Raw genomic sequence first — 23,906 nt, 5'->3', positions numbered from 1 at the left:
CCTCCAGAACTGCAAGCACTATCTCAAGCAAATATTGACAATTTATTCACACTGTCATTACTTGTAGCAATAGCTGATGTAGCGAAGGAAAAAAGTTGGGGGGTGGTGGTGTTGAATGCTCTCATTAAGGAGGCCAGACTTGGTGGAGGTGGCTGACAGGGACGGAGCTGCAGGCTATTGAAGGCTGCTCTGCCCCCTGCTGTGCTCTTTGTTCAGCGTGAGCTAGGTTTCAACTCCCCCCCCCCGGAAATTTTCAACTCCCCCCCCCAGAAATTTTCAAAACTACGTCTCCCCCCCTCCGAAATTTTAAACCCTCCCCGAATTATTTCCTGGCTACGGCCCTGATAGGATGCTATCCATACTGTCGGAGACCCCATGCCTTTTCATATTGCACAGTTATAGCCCTGCGGTGCCAATTTTGCAGTCATAATTGTATCCTATGGAATCCTACAGTACGCCTGATTCAGTTCCATGTGAATTCGTTGAGGATGTGAAGCCTTGTGACCCTGTGCCCAAAGGGAAAGGCGCTCCTCTCCTAATATTCTTCCCCGATTTTCCTTGCAGATATGAGAAGGGCTTCCTTGCTGTGCCGAAGTCATGGTAATGCAATCGTACTATGCCAAACTCTTGGTGGAGCTCAATGAGCAGCGGAAGAGGGACTTCTTTTGTGACTGTAGCATCATCGTCAAAGGGAGGATCTTCAAGGCCCACAAGAACATCCTGTTTGCCAACAGCGGCTATTTCAGAGCACTCTTGATCCACTACATACAAGACAGTGGTAGGCACAGCACTGCATTCCTGGGCATCGTGACATCTGAAGCCTTCTCAGTTATCCTGGACTTCCTTTATTCTGGGAAACTGGACCTTTGTAGGGAGAATGTGATCGAGGTCATGTCTGCGGCCAGTTACCTGCAGATGACAGATGTTGTCAACTTCTGTAAGGCATACATCTGGTCCTCGCTCGATATCTGCAAGAAGATAGAACGAGAGGCCGCATTTTACCAGGCCGACAGTGGGAGCAGCAGTTCTGCCAGAGAAGGCACATCATTCGCTGCAAAAAAACAGTGCTCAGCCTCCATCTCATCTTTACAAGACAAGGACAGGATCCCAGATTGTCACCGAGACCCTCCCTGTGGGGAGTATGATAACTGCCACCCCGTTGAGTTGATGGTCCGGGATACGATCAACAGTGACTCTCCAGACAACATAAACTCCTCACTGTCCAAAGTGGTGGAGCCCAAAGTGGAGTTTGACGCCGACAAGGTGCAGGAGAGCGAGCAGCTGCTGCAGTTCTCAACTCCGCTGACCATGGAGCAGATTGAGGAGGGGCTCCACAGCGGCCAGGCCATGGACCTGGCCTGCAACAACTACCATATGAAGCAGTTCCTGGAGGCCCTGCTGCGCAACAGTGCCACTCAGAGAAAGGAAGATGTTGTGCACCACTTTGTACGTGGCTTCGAGGGGAGGCCGGAGGAAGGTGCCATACCTATGAGCTCCATGATGGACAATGACTGGTATGGAGAGGATGCAGGTTGGAAGCTGCAGGCATCAAGCACCTTTCATAAATGATATTTAGAACTTTTCTGATAGAATTTGATAATGTCCTACCCGGGATAAGGCCTGTTTGTTCTGGATAGATATAGGATACAGGGCGTCCCCGAATTACAAACATCCGACATACCAATATATTATCATAAGCTACCCAGGATAAGGCCTGTTTAGTCTGGATAGATATAGGATACAGGGCATCCCCGAGTTACAAACATCCAACATACCAATATATTATTACAAGCTGATATGCAAAAAAATAAATTTTCAGTATTAGTTAATTATGGAGATACAGAACAAATTAACCTAAGCCGAGGAACTAGACAAGGTTGCCCTTTATCTCCAATTTTATTTATTCTAGTGACAGAATTGTTAGTGAATGCAATAAGGAAAACAAAGGAATAGGACAAGAAGAAAAAGTAAACATTAGTTTATTTACAGATGACACCTTGTTAACTATAGTAGAAAAATCAAAAACTTTAGAAGACATTAAAATACATTTGGAAGATTTTAAAGAAGTAACATGTTTGAAAATAAATTAGAGTAAGTCTAAGATTATGCTAATTAATAATTGTTGTTGATCATTCGTTCAGTTGTCTCCGACTCTTCGCGACCTCATAGACCAGCCCACGCCAGAGCTCCCTGTTGCCCATCATCATCCCCAGCTCCTTCAAGGTCAGTCCAGTCACTTCAAGGATGCCATCCATCCATCCATCTTGCCCTTGGACGGCCCCTCTTCCTTTTACCTTCCACTTTCCCCAGCATAATTGTCTTCTCTAGGCTTTGCTGTCTCCTCATGACGTGGCCAAAGTACTTCAACTTTGTCTCTAGTATCCTTCCCTCCAATGAGCAGTCGGGCTTTATTTCCTAGAGGATGAACTGGTTGGATCTTCTCACAGTCCAAGGCACTCTCAGAACTTTCCTCCAACACCACAGTTCAAAAGCATCTATCTTCCTTCACTCAGCCTTCCCTAAAGTCCAGCTCTCACATCCATAGGTTACTACAGGAAATACCATGACTTTGACTATGTGGACCTTTGTTGCCAGTGTGATGTCTCTACTCTTTACTATTTTATCAAGATTAGACATTGCTCTCCTCCCAAGAAGTAAGCGTCTTCTGATTTCCTGGCCACAGTCTGCATCTGCAGTAATCTTTGCACCTAGAAATACAAAGTCTGTCACGGCCTCCACATTTTCTCCCTCTATTTTCCAGTTGTCAATCATTCTTGTTGCCATAATCTTGGTTTTTTTTTATGTTTAGCTGCAACCCAGCTTTTGTGCTTTCTTCTTTCACCTTGATTAGAAGGCTCCTCAGCTCCTCCTCGCTTTCGGCCATCAGAGTGATGTCATCTGCATATCTGAGGTTAATGTTTCTTCCAGCAATTTTCACCCCAGCTTTCCATTCATCAAGCCCCACACATAATTAATAATAGTAAAGTGGAAATAGAAGACCTAAAAGGAAAAATAAGATTCAAATTACTGACTGTATGTCCTTCACTAATAAGTTGAAGAAAGAGATAAAATAAAAACGACTTTGATATAAAAAAAACTAAAATTGTCACGGTTTGGGAGCGTAGCACTACATGCAATTATGGTCTTATATAAGATAAATTTCTGGACAGATGAAGAAACAAAAGAATTAATAAATAAAATTTATACAATTTATTTAATCACAGTACTTATATTCCACCCTTCTCACAGAACACATATATAACAAACATTCAATGCCGATTATACAGTGAGAAGAAAGACTACAAGTAGAGGTATCTTTAGGCTTTTTCTCATCATTCGTCGTCTTTGGGAGGCTATGCTTGGTTCCAGCCACAGGAGGGTACTGTTGCTCCATCTCCTTGCCAAAGAGCTTTCTTTGGTTATAAATCTTCCTCTGAAACACTGTGCCTAAAATACCTCCCCGCTTAATGCGGTTTCTATTCATCTACTCACTTTGCTGTTTTTGATCCGCTAGACTGGTGGAGGAGCTGGGCTGAAGGTCATGGGCTCACTCTGACCTGGCTTTGATCTCTCAACCTCTTGGTTGGCAAGATTTGCTGCAGCTGCAGCTGGTGATTAACCTACTGTGCTAAAGCTGGCTCTTAATAATGATAGAAAGTGATCCAATACAATTTGGAACAAAAAAAACCAACCCCTTTTTATATTTCTGCTTTATTTTGGAAAGTTAACACTATAAATGGGAAATGCCATATAAAACAAAGGAAATAGTTAAGGATGGTTTTGGATTCTATAATTAGTTATTTTGGAATGACAGCAGGGAGCCAATTAAATAGAATGTATAAAATGATTAGGTGCAGCTAAAGAATTGTAAGTTTATGCTTTATATATGTTTTTCTAATTATTGCCATCAATATTGAAAAAGATGACTATGTGATGCCTTTTTTGTGTATATGCACCAGATGAAATCAACTGTAAATAAATATGATTAAAAGCATAAATTAAAAAGAAATTACATTTTAAAAATAAATATTGGTACTAAGTCCATCTGGGCCTGAGGATTTACCAATTTTAAGTTTTTTATTGTTGATTTTATTTCTTTAAAGTTTGTAGGAACATTTAGGATTTCTCTGACTTTGGTTTGAAAATCAATCCTCCACAACACTTTTGTGTTTCCACAGGCGACGTACTTGTGATTCCCATCAAGCTGCACAAATGCCCTTTCTGCCCCTACACAGCCAAACAGAAAGGCATCCTGAAGCGCCACATCCGTTTGCACACCAGCGAGAGGCCCTACCCCTGCGAGATCTGTGGCAAGCGCTTCACATGGCAGGAGCACCTCCGGAGCCACGCTCTGAGTGTAAGGAGAAAGGGTGGCTTGACCTGTGCAGACCTGCATAGTAACAGGTTGAAATCAACAAACAAACAAACAGGCTTGTAAACAGGACTGGTGAGGAGTGAGTGACTCTGGGGAAAGTTGGCAGGGAGGCTTTTATTTATTTACTAGCTGTCTCCTGCCAAGCATTGCTGTGGCCCAGTCTATGTATATGTGTCTTGTGTGTGTGTATATTTGTGAATATTTATTTATTTATTTGCGACATATATATGCCACCCTTCTCACCCCGAAAGGGACTCAAAGTGTCTTACAAGATATATATATATTAGGGCTGTCCGTTTTCGTTCGTTAATTCGTTTTTTCGGAATTTATTCGTTTTTTTTAGCATATCCGACGCGATATCAAAACATATTTTCAAACCCGGAAGGGTTTGAAAATATCGATACAGCAGCCCCATTCTTTTTACGAGCTGAAGCTCCGCTCGTTAATGGAATGGCGGCTGCTATGCTGACTTCAGTGCTGTGGTCATGTGCTGGTGCCTGGGGGAGCCAATCAGGCGCTCCCAAGCACCCAGCAGTGCACCGTGGCAGCTTTTCATTGGCGGGGAAGTCCTTTAAAAGGAGCTCCGCGGCCGCGCGGAGCTCATTTCTAGCGCGCGGAGGCAAGAGGGAGGAGAGGTGGGAGGGTTGTGCTCGACTCGTGCTTGGTGCTGCTGGTTGCTTGCTTGCGTTTCCTTGCTGTTTCTCGCCCACAGCAGGGCACTTTTCTGCTGTATTTCGCATTTCTGACTATTTCGCATTTCTGACTATTTTATACACTATTTTTAGTGTATTTTATTTTCCGAAAAATACTCAAAAAAATTCCAAAAAATTCTGAAACACTCCTGTGTGTCTGTGTCTCTACTTGGTCCCTGTTTGTGGCTGTTTCTCGCCCACGGCAGCGCCATTTTCTGCTTCATTTTGCATTGCTGACTATTTTTAAAAAATACCTTTAGTGTATTTCATTTTTCCAAAAAATACTCAAAGAAATTCCAAAAAATTCTGAAACTCTCCTGTGTGTCTGTGTCTCTACTTGGTCCCTGTTTGTGGCTGTTTCTCGCCCACGGCAGCGCCATTTTCTGCTTCATTTTGCATTGCTGACTATTTTTAAAAAATACCTTTAGTGTATTTCATTTTTCCAAAAAATACTCAAAAAAATTCCAAAAAATTCTGAAACACTCCTGTGTGTCTGTGTCTCTACTTGGTCCCTGTTTGTGGCTGTTTCTCGCCCACGGCAGCGCCATTTTCTGCTTCATTTTGCATTGCTGACTATTTTTAAAAAATACCTTTAGTGTATTTCATTTTTCCAAAAAATACTCAAAAAAATTCCAAAAAATTCTGAAACACTCCTGTTTGTCTGTGTCTCTACTTGGTCCCTGTTTGTGGCTGTTTCTCGCCCACGGCAGCGCCATTTTCTGCTTCATTTTGCATTGCTGACTATTTTTAAAAAATACCTTTAGTGTATTTCATTTTTCCAAAAAATACTCAAAGAAATTCCAAAAAATTCTGAAACTCTCCTGTGTGTCTGTGTCTCTACTTGGTCCCTGTTTGTGGCTGTTTCTCGCCCACGGCAGCGCCATTTTCTGCTTCATTTTGCATTGCTGACTATTTTTAAAAAATACCTTTAGTGTATTTCATTTTTCCAAAAAATACTCAAAGAAATTCCAAAAAATTCTGAAACTCTCCTGTGTGTCTGTGTCTCTAGTTGGTCCCTGTTTGTGGCTGTTTCTCGCCCACGGCAGCGCCATTTTCTGCTTCATTTTGCATTGCTGACTATTTTTAAAAAATACCTTTAGTGTATTTCATTTTTCCAAAAAATACTCAAAAAAATTCCAAAAAATTCTGAAACACTCCTGTGTGTCTGTGTCTCTACTTGGTCCCTGTTTGTGGCTGTTTCTTGCCCACGGCAGCGCCATTTTCTGCTTCATTTTGCATTGCTGACTATTTTTAAAAAATACCTTTAGTGTATTTCATTTTTCCAAAAAATACTCAAAAAAATTCCAAAAAATTCTGAAACTCTCCTGTGTGTCTGTGTCTCTAGTTGGTCCCTGTTTGTGGCTGTTTCTCGCCCACGGCAGCGCCATTTTCTGCTTCATTTTGCATTGCTGACTATTTTTAAAAAATACCTTTAGTGTATTTCATTTTTCCAAAAAATACTCAAAAAAATTCCAAAAAATTCTGAAACACTCCTGTGTGTCTGTGTCTCTACTTGGTCCCTGTTTGTGGCTGTTTCTCGCCCACGGCAGCGCCATTTTCTGCTTCATTTTGCATTGCTGACTATTTTTAAAAAATACCTTTAGTGTATTTCATTTTTCCAAAAAATACTCAAAGAAATTCCAAAAAATTCTGAAACTCTCCTGTGTGTCTCTAGTTGCCAACTCAAAGTCATACAATACAGTGCTTGATCGCTCATTTGTGTGCTTCCAACCTGTGTGATGAAACGCTTCCTTCCTGGCTTTTCTAGTCGCAAGGGCCAAGTGCTATCGCGAATACCAAAGAAAGGCAGGGGACTGCAGATGGACACATTGACAAGAAGCGAAGATTCAACCGACGAGATGGTTATTGAAACACCCACAGATGCTTCAACCAGCAGTGAGATGGGAGGACCTCCTCCTTATTCCTCAGTTCGAAAGACTCTACATTCTGATCCTGATGTCCTTCCAAGTACCTCTCATACTAGTACTTGTTATGAAGAGGAGGGCGAGGAGGCGGACGTGTCTGAGGACTGGGAGGAAGGAGACAATATGGAATCTGCTTCCACCACAGGAATTAGTGATCAAGAGGACTCCTTGGTGCTGCAGGGCGAGCCACAGAAACAACCAACAACAATCCCTTTTACAAACACCGACAGTCCAAACACGAGCATGAGTAGTACATCTCAAGTGCGTGGTAGGGGTAGGCCGAGATCGCTCCTATGGGATCATTACGACGTCCATAAGGACAAGGCCACTTTGGCAGTTTGCAGGCATTGCGGTGCGAACGTCAGCAGAGGAAAAGATACGAGGCATCTTGCCACAACAGGGCTAAGGACGCACATGAGGAGACACCACCCAACTGTGAAGTTGGACGTAGTTGAAGTCGCCAGCACATGCAGCAGCACTCCGAACACACCAACAGGCCCCGTGCAGAAAACCTTCGATGCTTGGGGCCTGCAAGTTACAAGGATGAGATCTGGAGTTAAGCCGCCATCAGTGAAGGAAATAACATGTCGCCTGGGAGAGATGATGGCTCTGGACCACCAGCCCTTCCGTATGGTGGAACGGGAAGGTTTCCGCCGATTTGTTCACCTCCTGGCACCATGGTACAAGATCCCAAGTCGCATAACTTTCTCTCAAACAGTCATTCCCGCTTTGTTCGAGGGATGCAAGCAACGTCTCAGGAACCTTTTGAGCAAGTCACAACCCATCCATGTACATTTCACCTCTGACATCTGGACGAGCACGGGAGGAGGGCATTCCTATTTGTCCCTGACCGCTCACTGGTGGGAGATGGAGGGTTGCCAAGACTCGGGTCATCGTTGGGCACTCCTGTCCCTTGAGGTGATCGATACGGATCACAGGGCCGACACCATTTCTGAGTACTTGCGAGAGATGATGAGAGACTGGATGCGGCATACTCATTCTGGTGGTACTAACTCGGGATTCATGGTCACAGACGCAGGAAGGAACATGATCCGGGCGGTCGAAACTGCCGGCTTCACTAACGTAACATGCATGGCGCACTTGCTGCATAACTGCGTAAAAGATGGGTTCAAGGGGACCGATGAGAACAGCGCCACCACCGTCTCTCAACTCATTGAGCGTTGCCGCAGAATCTCGGGCTTCTTCCACCGTAGCTCTAAGTCTGCAAAACTGCTGCGTGACAGGCAAATCCTGGAGCGCCTCCCACAACACCGGTTACTGCAGGATGTCCCCACCCGCTGGAACTCCACCTACATCATGTTGGAGCGCATGGTGGAGCAACAGAGGGCAGTCCACGCTGTCTCGCTGTCAATTGCGGCTCCGATAAACAAGCTGGTCCCCAACAACCAGGAGTGGATGACCATCACTCAGCTGGTTGAGATCCTAGAACCGTTCAAACTGGCCACCGAAAAACTTTCAGGAGACAAAGCAATACTCAGCCATGTGCTCCCAGTCGTCTCGCGTTTGAAGAGCCATTTGGAGTCGCTGGGTGGACAAAGTACATTGCAGTGTACGGCTGGGCCCTTGACTCCACAGGCCCAGGAGGTGGTCAGAAAGTTGAATTTGTCCCTCCGTAAACGTCTTCTACCGTTGACAGAGAGTAAGATTCATGTTTTGGCAGCACTCTGCGACCCTTCCATCAAGGACACTGTCTGCTCCAAAGAACTGCCAAAGTGGAAGGCCGAACTTATCTCGCTTGTGAGAGAAGAATACTCTCGGAGGGTGGGGGAACGCTCAGAGCAAATTCCTTCTGCCGTTACTCCCCCAAACACCAGCGGTTATGGCAGCACCGATAACGTCAGACCCACCTTGCCACCTATCAGGGATGAAGCAAGAGCACTGCAGCTGAAAAAGAGGAGAGCGGAGCGTTTCATTCCCGACAGTATAGCTTTGATGGCAGGGCAAGGAACATCTTCGTCGGCCCGGGCAGCAAATATGGACTCGGCAGAGTTCTCTGTCAATCGGTACTTTGACGAGCCTCAGGAGGATGTAGACACCGATCCATTGGCGTACTGGTCCTCAAAAAGGAGTACATGGCCTGACCTCTCAACCGTAGCCCGCAAGTTTCTCAGCTGCCCACCAACTAGCGTGCAGAGTGAGAGGGTCTTCAGCCTGGCAGGAGATGTGGTCACCCTCCAACGTACCTCACTCAACCCCCTTTCGGTGGAAAAGCTGGTGTTCTTAAAGGCCAACTTGCCACTTTTGGGCTACCCGGAGATAGATTTCGACACCAACCCTTCCTCCGTGCGGTAGATCACCTTAGTTGCTTTGTGCTTTGTGTTGCCTTACGTTTCCAATGCCTGCTCAACGCGGGAACATTGCCTGCCCTGATGGGTACTTTTGTGCTTTGTGTTGCCTTACGTTACCACTGCCTGCTCAACGCGGGAACATTGCCTGCCCTGATGCGTACTTTTGTGCTTTGTGTTGCCTTACGTTACCACTGCCTGCTCAACGCGGGAACATTGCCTGCCCTGATGCGTACTTTTGTGCTTTGTGTTGCCTTACGTTTCCAATGACTGCTCAACGCGGGAACATTGCCTGCCCTGATGCGTACTTTTGTGCTTTGTGTTGCCTTACGTTACCACTGCCTGCTCAACGCGGGAACATTGCCTGCCCTGATGCGTACTTTTGTGCTTTGTGTTGCCTTACGTTTCCAATGACTGCTCAACGCGGGAACATTGCCTGCCCTGATGCGTACTTTTGTGCTTTGTGTTGCCTTACGTTTCCACTGCCTGCTCAACGCGGGAACATTGCCTGCCCTGATGCGTACTTTTGTGCTTTGTGTTGCCTTACGTTACCACTGCCTGCTCAACGCGGGAACATTGCCTGCCCTGATGCGTACTTTTGTGCTTTGTGTTGCCTTACGTTTCCAATGACTGCTCAACGCGGGAACATTGCCTGCCCTGATGCGTACTTTTGTGCTTTGTGTTGCCTTACGTTTCCAATGCCTGCTCAACGCGGGAACATTGCCTGCCCTGATGCGTACTTTTGTGCTTTGTGTTGCCTTACGTTACCACTGCCTGCTCAACGCGGGAACATTGCCTGCCCTGATGCGTACTTTTGTGCTTTGTGTTGCCTTACATTTCCAATGACTGCTCAACGCGGGAACATTGCCTGCCCTGATGCGTACTTTTGTGCTTTGTGTTGCCTTACGTTTCCAATGCCTGCTCAACGCGGGAACATTGCCTGCCCTGATGCGTACTTTTGTGCTTTGTGTTGCCTTACGTTACCACTGCCTGCTCAACGCGGGAACATTGCCTGCCCTGATGCGTACTTTTGTGCTTTGTGTTGCCTTACGTTACCACTGCCTGCTCAACGCGGGAACATTGCCTGCCCTGATGCGTACTTTTGTGCTTTGTGTTGCCTTACGTTTCCAATGACTGCTCAACGCGGGAACATTGCCTGCCCTGATGCGTACTTTTGTGCTTTGTGTTGCCTTACGTTTCCAATGCCTGCTCAATGCGGGAACATTGCCTGCCCTGATGCGTACTTTTGTGCTTTGTGTTGCCTTACGTTACCACTGCCTGCTCAACGCGGGAACATTGCCTGCCCTGATGCGTACTTTTGTGCTTTGTGTTGCCTTACGTTTCCAATGCCTGCTCAACGCGGGAACATTGCCTGCCCTGATGCGTACTTTTGTGCTTTGTGTTGCCCCCCCAAAATCCCTTTCATACACCCTTTCCCCAGTCGTCCCCTACCGGACCCCTCTGGGGTGCCAGGAGAAGAGGCACTCCTGTACTCCTGTGTACGCTTTCCCCCCTCCCCCAACTCCCTTACCCATAAACAAACTACCTACCTCATAAAAAAAAACACCAAAACAAATAAAATAAAATAAAAATGAAGGAACTTATATTTTAATATTTATAAGTAGAACAGCTGCTTTTATTCATTGATTTAATTATTTAAAAAAGGAAAACAAAGATACTCACCAAAAAATGCTGCTATTATATTTATTTATATATTTCTTTAAGAGGCACTCCTGTAGTCCTGTGTACGCTTCACAACAGGGCGTTTGTCCTCTAGTTTGTCCTGTCTCGTGGCTGTGTTTGGTCCACAACAGGGCCAGTTTTTTGTTAATTTTCAATTTCTGTATATTTCCTAAAAATACCTGTCTTTTATTCTTAAAAAAAAAATATTCGCTTTCACGAATCGATTCGTTATTAATCTCAATATCGATTCGAATCGTATGTAATAACGACGTTTCGGAAGACGCTTTTGCGCATGCGCGATCGCGTCCGCCGTACTAACTAATCGATTCGTTATATCCTTAACGAATCGACCACGCGCCAATAACGAAGCTTCGGGAGTGTATTTTAAGAGCCTCAGGAGAATTTATCCAGCGATCCATTTGGTGTACTGGTCCTCCCGAAGCAATCATGGCAAATCAAAGAACAATCTCTTCCCAAGCTTCCTCTCCCATCCTTCCCTCTCAGGCAAGAAGCCCAACTGCCTGTGCTCCAGTGTACGCTTCCCCCCCGTGACCCCGTAAAAACAGGGATTACTTCAAAATGGGAAAGTTCAGAAAAGCAAAGGGGAAGCAAACTACAAGCTATCATTAGCTAAATATTTCTTTTATTCTGGATTAATGATGAATGATTAATGATTGATTGTAATGGCGACTTGCTGTGTGCTCTCACTTGCCCTGTCTCGTGGCAGTGTTTGGTCCACATCAGGGCCAGTTTTTGGTAAAGTTTCCATTTTTGAATATTTTCTAAAAATACCTTTCTTTTATTCTTTAAAAAATACAAAAAATATTCTAAAAAAGAAAAGACTCTTCTGTTGGTGTGTGCTCTTGTTTGTCCTGTATCGTGGCTGCGTTTGGTCCACAGGGCCAGTTTTTGGTTCATTTTGCATTTCTGAATAAAAATAACGCCTGTGTCTACTTTACATGCATGCGTTTCAACCAACAATCCCTCCCACAAACACCGACACTCCGACAGTACAAACAGGAGAATTAGTACACCTGAAGTGCGTAGGGGTAGACCGTGATCGCTCCTATGGGATCATTACGATGTCTCCTGACATTTCGCCCACATCTATGGCAGGCATCCTCAGAGGTTGCGAGGTCTCTTGGAAACTAGTCAAGTGGGGTTTATATATCTGTAGAATAATGTCCAGGGTGGGAGAAAGAAATCTTGTTTGCTTGAGGCAAGTGTGAATGTTGCCATTGGTCACTTTGATTACCATTGAATAGCCTTGCAGCTTCAAAGCCTGGCTGTTTCCTGGGACTGGGAAATAAAGGCGGAAGAGGTCTCTGCCCTGTCATGCAGCCTTTGGCACCCGCATACCCATCCAGATCATCCGAATCAACCCTGGCGATCAATGGCTACTTATTTTAATTGGGACTTTATGGCAAGTTTCCCCTGATCTGCTTGGCTGTGGGTGACTTTCCCCCCCCCAACTCCCTGTCATGCAGCCTTTGGCACCCGCATACCCATCCAGATCATCCGAATCAACCCTGGCGATCAATGGCTACTTATTTTAATTGCAACTTTATGGCAAGTTTCCCCTGATCTGCTTGGCTGTGGGTGACTTTCCCCCCCCCCAACTCCCTGTCATGCAGCCTTTGGCACCCGCATACCCATCCAGATCATCCGAATCAACCCTGGCGATCAATGGCTACTTATTTTAATTGCGACTTTATGGCAAGTTTCCCCTGATCTGCTTGGCTGTGGGTGACTTCCCCCCCCCCCAACTCCCTATCATGCAGCCTTTGGCACCCGCATACCCATCCAGATCATCCGAATCAACCCTGGCGATCAATGGCTACTTATTTTAATGGCGACTTTATGGCAAGTTTCGCCTGATCTGCTTGGCTGTGGGTGACTTTCCCCCCCCCCCAACTCCCTGTCATGCAGCCGTTGGCACTCCTTTCCCTTCCCCCCCCCCAACTCATCACAATAGCATCGCCTTGTCAGGCAGCCTTTGGCACTCCTGTGCCCTCCCCCCCCAACTCCCTGTCATGCACCCAAGGACTTTCCCCCCCCAACTCCCTGTCATACAGCCTTTGGCACTCCCTGTCATACAGCCTTGATTATTTTAATGAGCCATTATCAGTTTCACTGTAACGCCCTTGTGTACTTTACATCCCAAGCTTCCTCTCCCATCCTTCCCTCTCAGCCTTTGGCACTCCAACAGTCCAAACAGGAGAAATAGTACACGAAGTGTACTTTCAGCCTGTTGGGCATCGTCTCTGGGGTGCCCGGAGAAGAGGCACTACACGCTCCCCCCCCCAACTCCCTGTCATGCAGCCTTTGGCACATCGCCCTGATGCGATCGGACCCAGGTTATCTAGAGTAACCAAAGCGGCCGTTTGCCCGGTGTTCCTGAGCAGTGAATACAGAAGACATAGCTGCCCGGCTCCAGCCTTGATTATTTTAATGAGCCATTTTCAGTTTCACTGTAACGCCCTTGTGTACTTTACATCCCAAGCTTCCTCTCCCATCCTTCCCTCTCAGCCTTTGGCACTGCGACAGTCCAAACAGGAGAATGAGTACACCTGAAGTGTACTTTCAGCCTGTTGGGCATCGTCTCTGGGGTGCCCGGAGAAGAGGCACTACACGCTCCCCCCCCCAACTCCCTGTCATGCAGCCTTTGGCACATCGCCCTGATGCGATCGGACCCAGGTTATCTAGAGTAACCAAAGCGGCCGTTTGCCCGGTGTTCCTGAGCAGTGAATACAGAAGACATAGCTGCCCGGCTCCAGCCTTGATTATTTTAATGAGCCATTTTCAGTTTCACTGTAACGCCCTTGTGTACTTTACATCCCAACCTTCCTCTCCCATCCTTCCCTCTCTGCCTTTGGCACTGCGACAGTCCAAACAGGAGAATGAGTACACCTGAAGTGTACTTTCAGCCTGTTGGGCATCGTCTCTGGGGTGCCCGGAGAAGAGGCACTACACGCTCCCCCCCCCAACTCCCTGTCATGCAGCCTTTGGCACATCGCCCTGATGCGATCGGACCCAGGTTATCTAGAGTAACCAAAGCGGCCGTTTGCCCGGTGTTCCTGAGCAGTGAATACAGAAGACATAGCTGCCCGGCTCCAGCCTTGATTATTTTAATGAGCCATTTTCAGTTTCACTGTAACGCCCTTGTGTACTTTACATCCCAACCTTCCTCTCCCATCCTTCCCTCTCTGCCTTTGGCACTGCGACAGTCCAAACAGGAGAATGAGTACACCTGAAGTGTACTTTCAGCCTGTTGGGCATCGTCTCTGGGGTGCCCGGAGAAGAGGCACTACACGCTCCCCCCCCCCAACTCCCTGTCATGCAGCCTTTGGCACATCGCCCTGATGCGATCGGACCCAGGTTATCTAGAGTAACCAAAGCGGCCGTTTGCCCGGTGTTCCTGAGCAGTGAATACAGAAGACATAGCTGCCCGGCTCCAGCCTTGATTATTTTAATGAGCCATTTTCAGTTTCACTGTAACGCCCTTGTGTACTTTACATCCCAACCTTCCTCTCCCATCCTTCCCTCTCTGCCTTTGGCACTGCGACAGTCCAAACAGGAGAATGAGTACACCTGAAGTGTACTTTCAGCCTGTTGGGCATCGTCTCTGGAGTGCCCGGAGAAGAGGCACTACACGCTCCACCCCCCCCCCCAACTCCCTGTCATGCAGCCTTTGGCACTCCTGTGCCCTCCCCCCCCCCCAACTCATCACAACAGCTTCGGGAGGGAAGCACATGGAGCGGTGAGGGAGGAAGGGGACACCCGCATAGCCAGCCAGATCATTTCTGTAGTTCCAACCAGTGTGATGAAACGCTTCCTTCCCGGCGAATACCAAAGAAAGGCAGGGGACTGCAGATGGACACATTGAAACACCCGCATAGCCAGCCAGATCATCCGCATCAACCCTGGCGATCAATGGCACTCCTGTACTCGTGCACTTGTTCCTGATTGATGGGACCGGCCTGCTTTGAACACACTAAAAAGGAAACACTTTGGACCACAGGGACACTCGTTTAAGAGCATGGGGGGAGCGCCGAGAGAAGTTAAAATTTGACTTTGCATGGCTTCCCAACCCCCCAACTCCCCTTCATACACCAGGGTTCAGAGACGTTGCTCGCATCCCTCATATAATGCTGGAATTATGTTTTGGGAGGGTGGTAACTGTCTTCCTGGCTGCTGAGAGTAGGCCAGTACTTAATCCCAGACATTTTCATGGAAGCACTTCTTTTTATTTATGATTATAATCGCGACTTTTGGTTGGTCCCCATCCCTGACCTATACTCGGGAACCCTCCCCCCAACTCCCCTTCATACACCTGGAATAACGTTTTGGGAGGGTGGTAACTGTCTTCCTGGCTGCTGAGAGTAGGCCAGTACTTAATCCCAGACATTTTCAAGGAAGCAGTTCTTTTTTTATTGATGAGTTTTATTTTTATTGATGATTTTAATCAATTTTTTTTCAAATCAATTTTTTTCAAAGAGTACGGGGGGGAGCACCGAGAGAAGTTGAAATTTGACTTTGCATGGCTTCCCAACCCCCCAACTCCATAAAAAAATGAATGCATAGCCTGGAAAATTATTTTGCGGTATAAATTCATAGTCAAGAAAATTATTTTACATACATATTATTTCATACACCCTTTCCCCAGTCGTTACTTGCCCCCTCCCCCCCCCCCCACTAACTGTCTTCCTGGCTGCTGAGAGTAGGCCAGTACTTAATCCCAGACATTTTCCTGGAAGCACTTCTTTTTATTTATGATTATAATCGCGACTTTTGGTTGGTTTTGGGAGGGTGGTAACTGTCTTCCTGGCTGCTGAGAGTAGGCCAGTACTTAATCCCAGGGGTCAGCACACACGGAGTGCAATGGATGAGCCTAACCCGGGAAGACCACGGGACTCAAATGAAAATTTGTCTTTGAATGGCTGTGAGACCAAAGTTCGTCTTTACCTCCCTTAACTCTCTTTCATACACACTTTCCCCTCCTCTTTGCCTCCCTTAACTTCCTTAACTCCCTTAACTCCCAGAAGGGCCGCACCGGTTGGAACTACACAAATAATGAGCACTGTAAGCATTTTGTGTTGGCTTATGGGCCGCACTAGTTGGAACTACACAAATGAAATGCTTGCCCTGATGTGCAGCGAAAATGCCACAGGGCACACAAAAACTGCAGACAAATGCGCTGCAGTGTTTTCATTTTATTTCAAATATTTTATAATTTTTTTTTTAAGAATAAAAGAAATATGTAGCAGTGAAACTTCTAAAAAAGAAAAATTTCAAAATGCTTGCCCTGTAGTGATGCAAAAACAGCTGCAGGACAGCCACAACAACTGGGTGAAACAGCTTTTGTTTCACCAAAGACAAATGTGAAGACGTCTACGGATGGCGAAAGTCAACTTTCTGACCACCTCCTAAACCTGTGGAGTGAACAGGGGCCCAGCCATGATAGCAATGTACTTTGTCCACCCAGCGACTTACCACAGAAAAGGCTGTAGTGATCTACGCGTCCATGCTATCCAGATCAATCTGGGGATAGCCCAAAACTGGCAAGTTGGCCTTCAAGAAGACCAGCTTTTCCACAGCAAGGGGGTCGAGCAAGTTACGTTGGAGGGTGTGACGATTGCAATGTACTTTGTCCACGCAGTGACTCCAAATGCCTCTTCAAACGCAGGACGACAGGGACCACATGGCTGAGTAGTGCTTTCTGTGCTGAAAGATGAAAGGGTGAAGAGCCCACCCCGGGAGGAGTTAGTCTGTCTCAGTGGCATGGGAGGGAGAAGGCCGGGAAGGGTATCGGCCTTCTCTCAGCAGACAAAAAGGCGGTCAATCCCGGGGGGGCCAGGGTGAAGAGCCCACCCCGGGAGGAGTTAGTCTGTCTCAGTGGCATGGGAGGGAGAAGGCCGGGAAGGGTATCGGCCTTCTCTCAGCAGACAAAAAGGCGGTCAATCCCGGGGGGGCCAGGGTGAAGAGCCCACCCCGGGAGGAGTTAGTCTGTCTCAGTGGCATGGGAGGGAGAAGGCCGGGAAGGGTATCGGCCTTCTCTCAGCAGACAAAAAGGCGGTCAATCCCGGGGGGGCCAGGGTGAAGAGCCCACCCTGGGAGGAGTTAGTCTGTCTCAGTGGCATGGGAGGGAGAAGGCCGGGAAGGGTATCGGCCTTCTCTCAGCAGACAAAAAGGCGGTCAATCCCGGGGGGGCCAGGGTGAAGAGCCCACCCCGGGAGGAGTTAGTCTGTCTCAGTGGCATGGGAGGGAGAAGGCCGGGAAGGGTATCGGCCTTCTCTCAGCAGACAAAAAGGCGGTCAATCCCGGGGGGGGGCAGGGTGAAGAGCCCACCCCGGGAGGAGTTAGTCTGTCTCAGTGGCATGGGAGGGAGAAGGCCGGGAAGGGTATCGGCCTTCTCTCAGCAGACAAAAAGGCGGTCAATCCCAGGGGGGCCAGGGTGAAGAGCCCACCCCGGGAGGAGTTAGTCTGTCTCAGTGGCATGGGAGGGAGAAGGCCGGGAAGGGTATCGGCCTTCTCTCAGCAGACAAAAAGGCGGTCAATCCCGGGGGGGCCAGGGTGAAGAGCCCACCCCGGGAGGAGTTAGTCTGTCTCAGTGGCATGGGAGGGAGAAGGCCGGGAAGGGTATCGGGCCCGGCCTTCTCTCAGCAGACAAAAAGGCGGTCAATCCCGGGAGGACTCAGTCTGTCTCACTGGGGGACGGCCAATATGCTGTGTAAGAAATGTGCACACCATGACAGTCCCGGGGGGGGGGGCGGGGCAGAGCAATGTCCCCCTGGGAGGGAGAAGGCCGGGAAGGGGACGGCCAATATACTATGAAAGATATATTGTTTTGAAGGAGTTAAGTTATTGGGAGTTTTTGGCCAAAAAAGCTTAACAAAAAAACTGTTATTTTAAGAAAAATTGCCCAAGAACTGGAGTTAAAAAGATGCATGGTCAAGGAACCCTTTTTTAAAACTTCGATTTAGAACTTCGATTTAGAAGAAACACTTCCGGGTTTGAAAGAAATACCGTAGTACTGTTATAAAAAAAAACAATTTACAAAATTGTCGAACAAAACCACCCAGCCAGATAATTTCCCTTAATTTGATATTCATAGTTGTTTCAAAGTGAAATTTATGATATTTTCTTCTTTTGATTTAATTTACTTTCTGCATTTTTAACAATTAATTTGTAATAACTAATATATATTATAAATAAATAATTTATATTTCGTATTGTTATGTTAAAAAAATATAATACATTTCTTATGTATTACATTTTATTACAGTCTTAAGTAATTTAATTTCAATTTCTTACCTTGCTTCTTGTTTAGCAACTGACTGTATTTTAATTTTTGGTTTAACTTTTTATTGATTTATATTCTATTTGATATTCTATATTGATATTTATATTCTATTTTATATTCTATTCTTATTTGTTATGTTTAGTTATTTTATTGTAGCAGTTATATGATTTTATTTTATTTATTATGTTACATTACTTTATTAATATATGTTTTTTTTAATTTTTACATTTCTTTTAATTACCAACCGTTCTAATTAAAAATATATGGGGGAAGGGGTGAAGATAAGGGAGGAAAAAAATCATAAATGCAAAAAAAAATTGACTCCCTTCTATTCTGCTCGTGCAATATCTTTTCATTTTCTAATGTATATGAAAAAAAACCAAAATGAGTTCCATCTAAATGTATGATGAAGCTGTAAGGTAATGTTTTTGTTAACGAATCGATTCGTTATTAACGAATACTTGATTAACGAATTTCGTTAATGCCTCCGCGCATGCGCTAAAGCGCAGAAGCGCCATCTTAACGAATCGATTCGTTATTAACGAATAACGAAATTTCGTTAATATAAAATTCGTTAATTGATTCGTAATAGCGGAATAACGAATTAACGAATTTCGTTAATATTCGCGCATGCGCTAAAAAAACGCGGGCGCCATCTTAACGAATCGATTCGTTAATGGGTTCAAATAACGAAATTCGTTAATATTAACGAAATTTTCGTAAATAACGAAAATTGTTTTTGGAAAGTTTTGTAAATATTTTAAATATCGAAACAAAAAAAACCCCCAATTACAAATCGATTTTAGAAACAAATTTTTTCTTGATCAAACAGGCCTAATATATATATATACACACACACACACACACACACACAATATATTATATTATTAGCATAGTTCAATACCAGAATTATATATTACTATATTGTACTATACCATTATAATGTAATATTATTAGTAATATTACATGTAATATAAATTATATAATTATAATAATATATTATTATATTGTAGTACATTATAATATTATAAATATTATATGTATATACAATATATTATATTACATTAGATATGTGTAAATATGTGGTTTTGCGCATGCGTTGTAATGTATTTTTTGGGTTTTTTTGGCTTTTTAAAGGCTCTTCTGTGGTGTTTTTCAGTGATTTTATGAGTGATGGTCACTCAATAGCTTGTTAGGTGTGTTGTTGTTCATTCGTTCAGTCGTCTGGTGGTAACGCCAGAGCTCCCTGTCGGCCGTTACCACCCCCAGCTCCCTCAAGGTCAGTCCAGTCACTTCAAGGATGCCATCCATCCATCTTGCCCTTGGTCGGCCCCTCTTCCTTTTGCCTTCCACTTTCCCCAGCATAATTGTCTTCTCTAGGCTTTCCTGTCTCCTCATGATGTGACCAAAGTACTTCAACTTTGTCTCTAGTATCTTTCCCTCCAGTGAGCAGTCGGGCTTTATTTCCTGGAGGACGGACTGGTTGGATCTTCTCGCAGTCCAAGGCACTCTCAGCACTTTCCTCCAACAGGTGTATTCTGTCCAAATTTGATGTCAATTCATCCAGTGGTTTTTGAGTTATGTTAATCCCACAAATGAACATTACATTTTTATTTATATAGATTTATTTATTTATGCTATTTCTCTCCCACCTTTTTCAAACCCGAAGGCGATTCAAGGCAGTTTTCAGACTGGCAGCCATTCAATGCCATAATAATCCACGATATGCAAATAAAATATTTAAAAACATTATAAAATCAATGCACATGTCTAGGACAAATGCAAGGCCTGCAGCCCAAATCTGACCCTCCCTGTCATTTTATGTGGCCCTTCAGATGCTGGAATACAACTCCTGTATTCCTCATCATGAGATGTTATCATGGCTAGAGGTGATGGGAGTTGGGATATGGTCACATCTGGAAGGCTGTCATTTCTTCTGTGTAGTCAGGTGGGTGGAGTTTGGATTGAGATACAAGGCTTGTTGGTATGATGGATGACTTCAAAATGCCCTATCACCTTTCCTCAACTTCAAAGATACAAGGGCCAGTCCCTATGGCAGATAATCAAAAGTGATGAGAGTTGTCATTCAGTAACATCTGGAGACCCAAACTGGGTGAAATCTAAAGGGCACTGAATGCTATATAAAATATGTTGGGCGAGTGGGTTTAATAACAAAAGACCCTCCTCAAAAATGTATAGCAAAGCAACTCATTAGCAGCAGCGTGACCCTCACCAGTAGCCCAAAGTGATAAAAGAATAAAAACACACAGACAAATGTTTTCTCTACTATAGAAGGCTTTTCTTCGTAGTGAAATAATATCATTACACTATTTACAATAACAAGGTTGCTATAACACAAACAAATACATAGTAGCTTTACACACAATACACATGAGGCCTCCAACATGGGGCTTCTTTCTCTGAAACTTCTCTCACACAGATGTTTGCCTCACACACTGGAGAAGTTCTCGTACTGAGGCAAAATAACACGAATAGTCTTCAGCCTACTCATTCTTCTTAGGGCAAAACTAGCTTTAGCCCACTAACTCTAACAGGCTTCGGCCTACTAACTCTTTCAGTGTTGAATTCACACTTTTGTAATCAAAAATACCTAGTCAATATTTAATATCTCTGACAAATTATAGTTGGTCCTCTTTCTGTCTCAACAATTCTCCGTCCATGGATGATGATTATGATGATGATCCATATTTATATACTGCCTTCCTCAGCTCGGAGGCGACTCAGGGCAGTTTACAAATGGCACAAATCAATGCCTACAATAACAAAGAACAATTAAAACATTTAGCATAAATAACATTTGATAAAATGAAATAAAACGGATAAAAGTATAAATCCACAGCTTCTCATTACTAAAATCATTACCCAATCACATTGTCCAATCGTTCCGAAAATCAGAGTTTGTCTGCTACACTGCATTTGGGAAAGCTTGCTCAAAAAGCCAGGTTTTAACTTTTTTTCGAAATGTTAGGAGGGTGGGGGCCAATTTGATATCCCTAGGGAGGGCATTTCATAGCCGAGGGCCCACCGCTGAGAAGGCTCTGTCCCTCTATGAAAGCAGGACTGAGAGCACGGCTTCCCCAGAAGATCTCAGGGTCCTAGATGGTTCATAAGGAGAGATGCATTCTGACAGGTAAGGATTCAATTGCCTTTTGAAGGCTGATGTGGCTCTCCATGAAAATGAGTATAAACTGGTGCTCCTTACAGGGAGAGGTCAACCCTCCTGTTTAAGGAGCTCCATTGTCTGCCGTTCATTTTCTGGGCCGAATTCAAGGTGCAGGTGCTTACCTACAAAGCCCTAAACGGTTTGGGACCCACCAACCTGCGTGACTGCATTTCTGTATACGAACCCACACGATCTCTTCGTTCATCTGGAGAGGCCCTGCTCACAATCCCACCTGCGTCGCAAGCGCGATTGGTGGGAACGAGGGACAGGGCCTTCTCGGTGGTGGCCCCACAACTCTGGAACTCCCTCCCCAAGAACATCAGGCATGCCCCAGCATTGGCAGTCTTTAGAAGGAGCTTGAAAACATGGATGTTCCAGTATGCCTTCCAAGATTAAGGAATCCCAAGCAATTTGTCCCAAATGCACTTTACGAGAGAGTTAGAATTGTCTGCTCACCCACTTATCCCTAAAATATTCATCCTATTTCACCTGGACATGCCCAGCATTTTTTTAAAAATTTAACCATTACATTTGGCCCACAGTTTTTTAAATGCGGCGTGATATTTTTGTTATTGTTTTGCTTTGCTATGAGTTATTTATTGTTGCATTGTTGTTGTGTTTTTTGTTTCTGATGTAATTGGGCTCGGCCTCTTGTAAGCCGCACCGAGTCCTGCGGGAGATGGTAGCGGGGTATAAATAAAGGATTATTATTATTATTATTATTATTATTATTATTAACACTCCTCCTATCGGATTAAGAGCCCTGCTCCCATACTGCTGATGTGTTCCAGATGACTTCTGCTGCCCCCCAAATATAACTGGCCCTAAATTTGGTATCAACCTCCAGTGATGGCCTGATCCACACTTTCCTGTTTTGCTTCACCTTTCCAGGTCCATCGCTCCAACAAGCACATCACCTGCAAAGGCTGCTGGAGAACGTTCATCAGCAGCCTGTCCCAAGGCTTGCGGTGCTTCGGTCTGTATGACAGTTGCACGTGTGTCACGACTACACATGAGGACTCCATGCCCATCAACCTCAGCCTGATGGAGCCTTCCATGGAAGGTTCAGAGAAGAGAAATCCAGACAATGACTGGCCCATCTACGTGGAGACAGGGGATGAGAATGACCCCCCAGATGATGACGATGACGTGGACCCCGATCCCGACAAGAAGCAGGGCCTGCACCGGGAAGCGCTTCTCTAGTAGCCAAAGCAGGGCAGGGTAACGCCAAGACGTCTTTTCATGGGACTCGTTGTTCAATATTTATCAAGATTGTGATCTTAAAAAAATATGAATAATATCAACATTCAATTTTCCTTGGACATATAGGAGTGGTTGGACTTCCACAACTCCGAAATGTCTTCTAAACTGTTTTTAGTGCTGTGCACTATGCCTTTCAAAGGAATTTTGTGTCTAGGGTAAACAGAAACCACATTCCAATCATCTCTTGCTTGCCTCGGGATCTGTGCAGGGAGGAATTTTCCTCTGTTCATTCAATCTAGTTTCTCATTCCCTTTGCTGCCTCTCTCTATTGCCTTTTTCAAAGACCCTTTTAAATGATTCCACTTTCTGTTTTGGAATAAATCTGGACTGAACTCTTATTTGGGTTGGATTATCCTAACTGGACATTTAGAATGGGACAAGAGCAAAGCAGGTGAAGATCCTGCTGCAAGAAGTGTATCCTATAAGACATAGTTGCTTACATTGCAGTGGTGGCGAACGGTTCTCTAGTTCAGATGTTTCTTGATGCAATTTTTGTTTTAAAGACTAGCAACCAGGTCCTTGTTTCTTGGTCAGCCTCAAGAATCATGGCTGGCCTCCTGTTCTATAGTTACAAGGTAATAAGCTGGACCCATGATCTCATCACTTTGGGGACTGAGACCTGCGGTTGTTATCCTGATCCCAAAAGCTATCTCTTAAGCCAGGCATTGCCCCAATCAAAGGATTTCCAAAGTGTTGCATACTGGTATGATGTGGAAGGATGTCTGCAATCCTCTTCCAGTTTGGGGTACATTAAGACAAGTTGTTGCTATGGTTTTCCCAGCATTGTTCACTCCTTTGAGGAGGAGGATTATGACAACGATAATAATACCACATTTACTCGAATCTAATGTTCACCTTTTGGGGCTAAATGAGCTGGCCAAAATTAGGGTGCACATTAGATTCACATCATATGGTGATCTCAGTGCTGAACCAAAGCAAAGGTGAAGCTGCTTCAAGAGCTGTTCTTTGAGGGACATCACCTCTCATTTAATGGCCTTGAGCCCCTTGTGGCACAATGGGTTAAACCCTTGTGCCAACAGGACAGTTCAAATCCAGGGAAAGTGATTTGAGCTACCTCTGTCAGCTCCAGCTCCTCATGCGGGACGTGAGAGAAGCTTCCCACAAGGATGGTAAAACATCCAGGCATCCCCTGGGCAATGTCCTTGCAGACTGCC

At 45.2% G+C, this 23,906-nt stretch overlaps 1 protein-coding gene across 1 annotated transcript; it reads left to right on the top strand.

Moving 5' to 3' along the window:
* Positions 1 to 597: 597 nt before the first annotated feature.
* On the top strand, positions 598 to 22,671 carry LOC137095547 (zinc finger and BTB domain-containing protein 8B-like). The gene is made up of 3 exons (XM_067462329.1): positions 598 to 1,531; positions 4,179 to 4,357; positions 22,360 to 22,671. The coding sequence occupies exons 1-3, from the start codon at positions 598 to 600 to the stop codon at positions 22,669 to 22,671; spliced, it is 1,425 nt and encodes a 474-aa protein (XP_067318430.1).
* The last annotated feature ends 1,235 nt before the right edge of the window (positions 22,672 to 23,906 follow it).

The sequence above is a fragment of the Anolis sagrei genome, chromosome Y (assembly GCF_037176765.1).
Source record: "Anolis sagrei isolate rAnoSag1 chromosome Y, rAnoSag1.mat, whole genome shotgun sequence".
Taxonomy (NCBI): domain Eukaryota; kingdom Metazoa; phylum Chordata; class Lepidosauria; order Squamata; family Dactyloidae; genus Anolis; species Anolis sagrei.
Note: the sequence above shows the minus strand (reverse complement) of the source record. Positions and strands in the feature narration are given on the sequence as shown.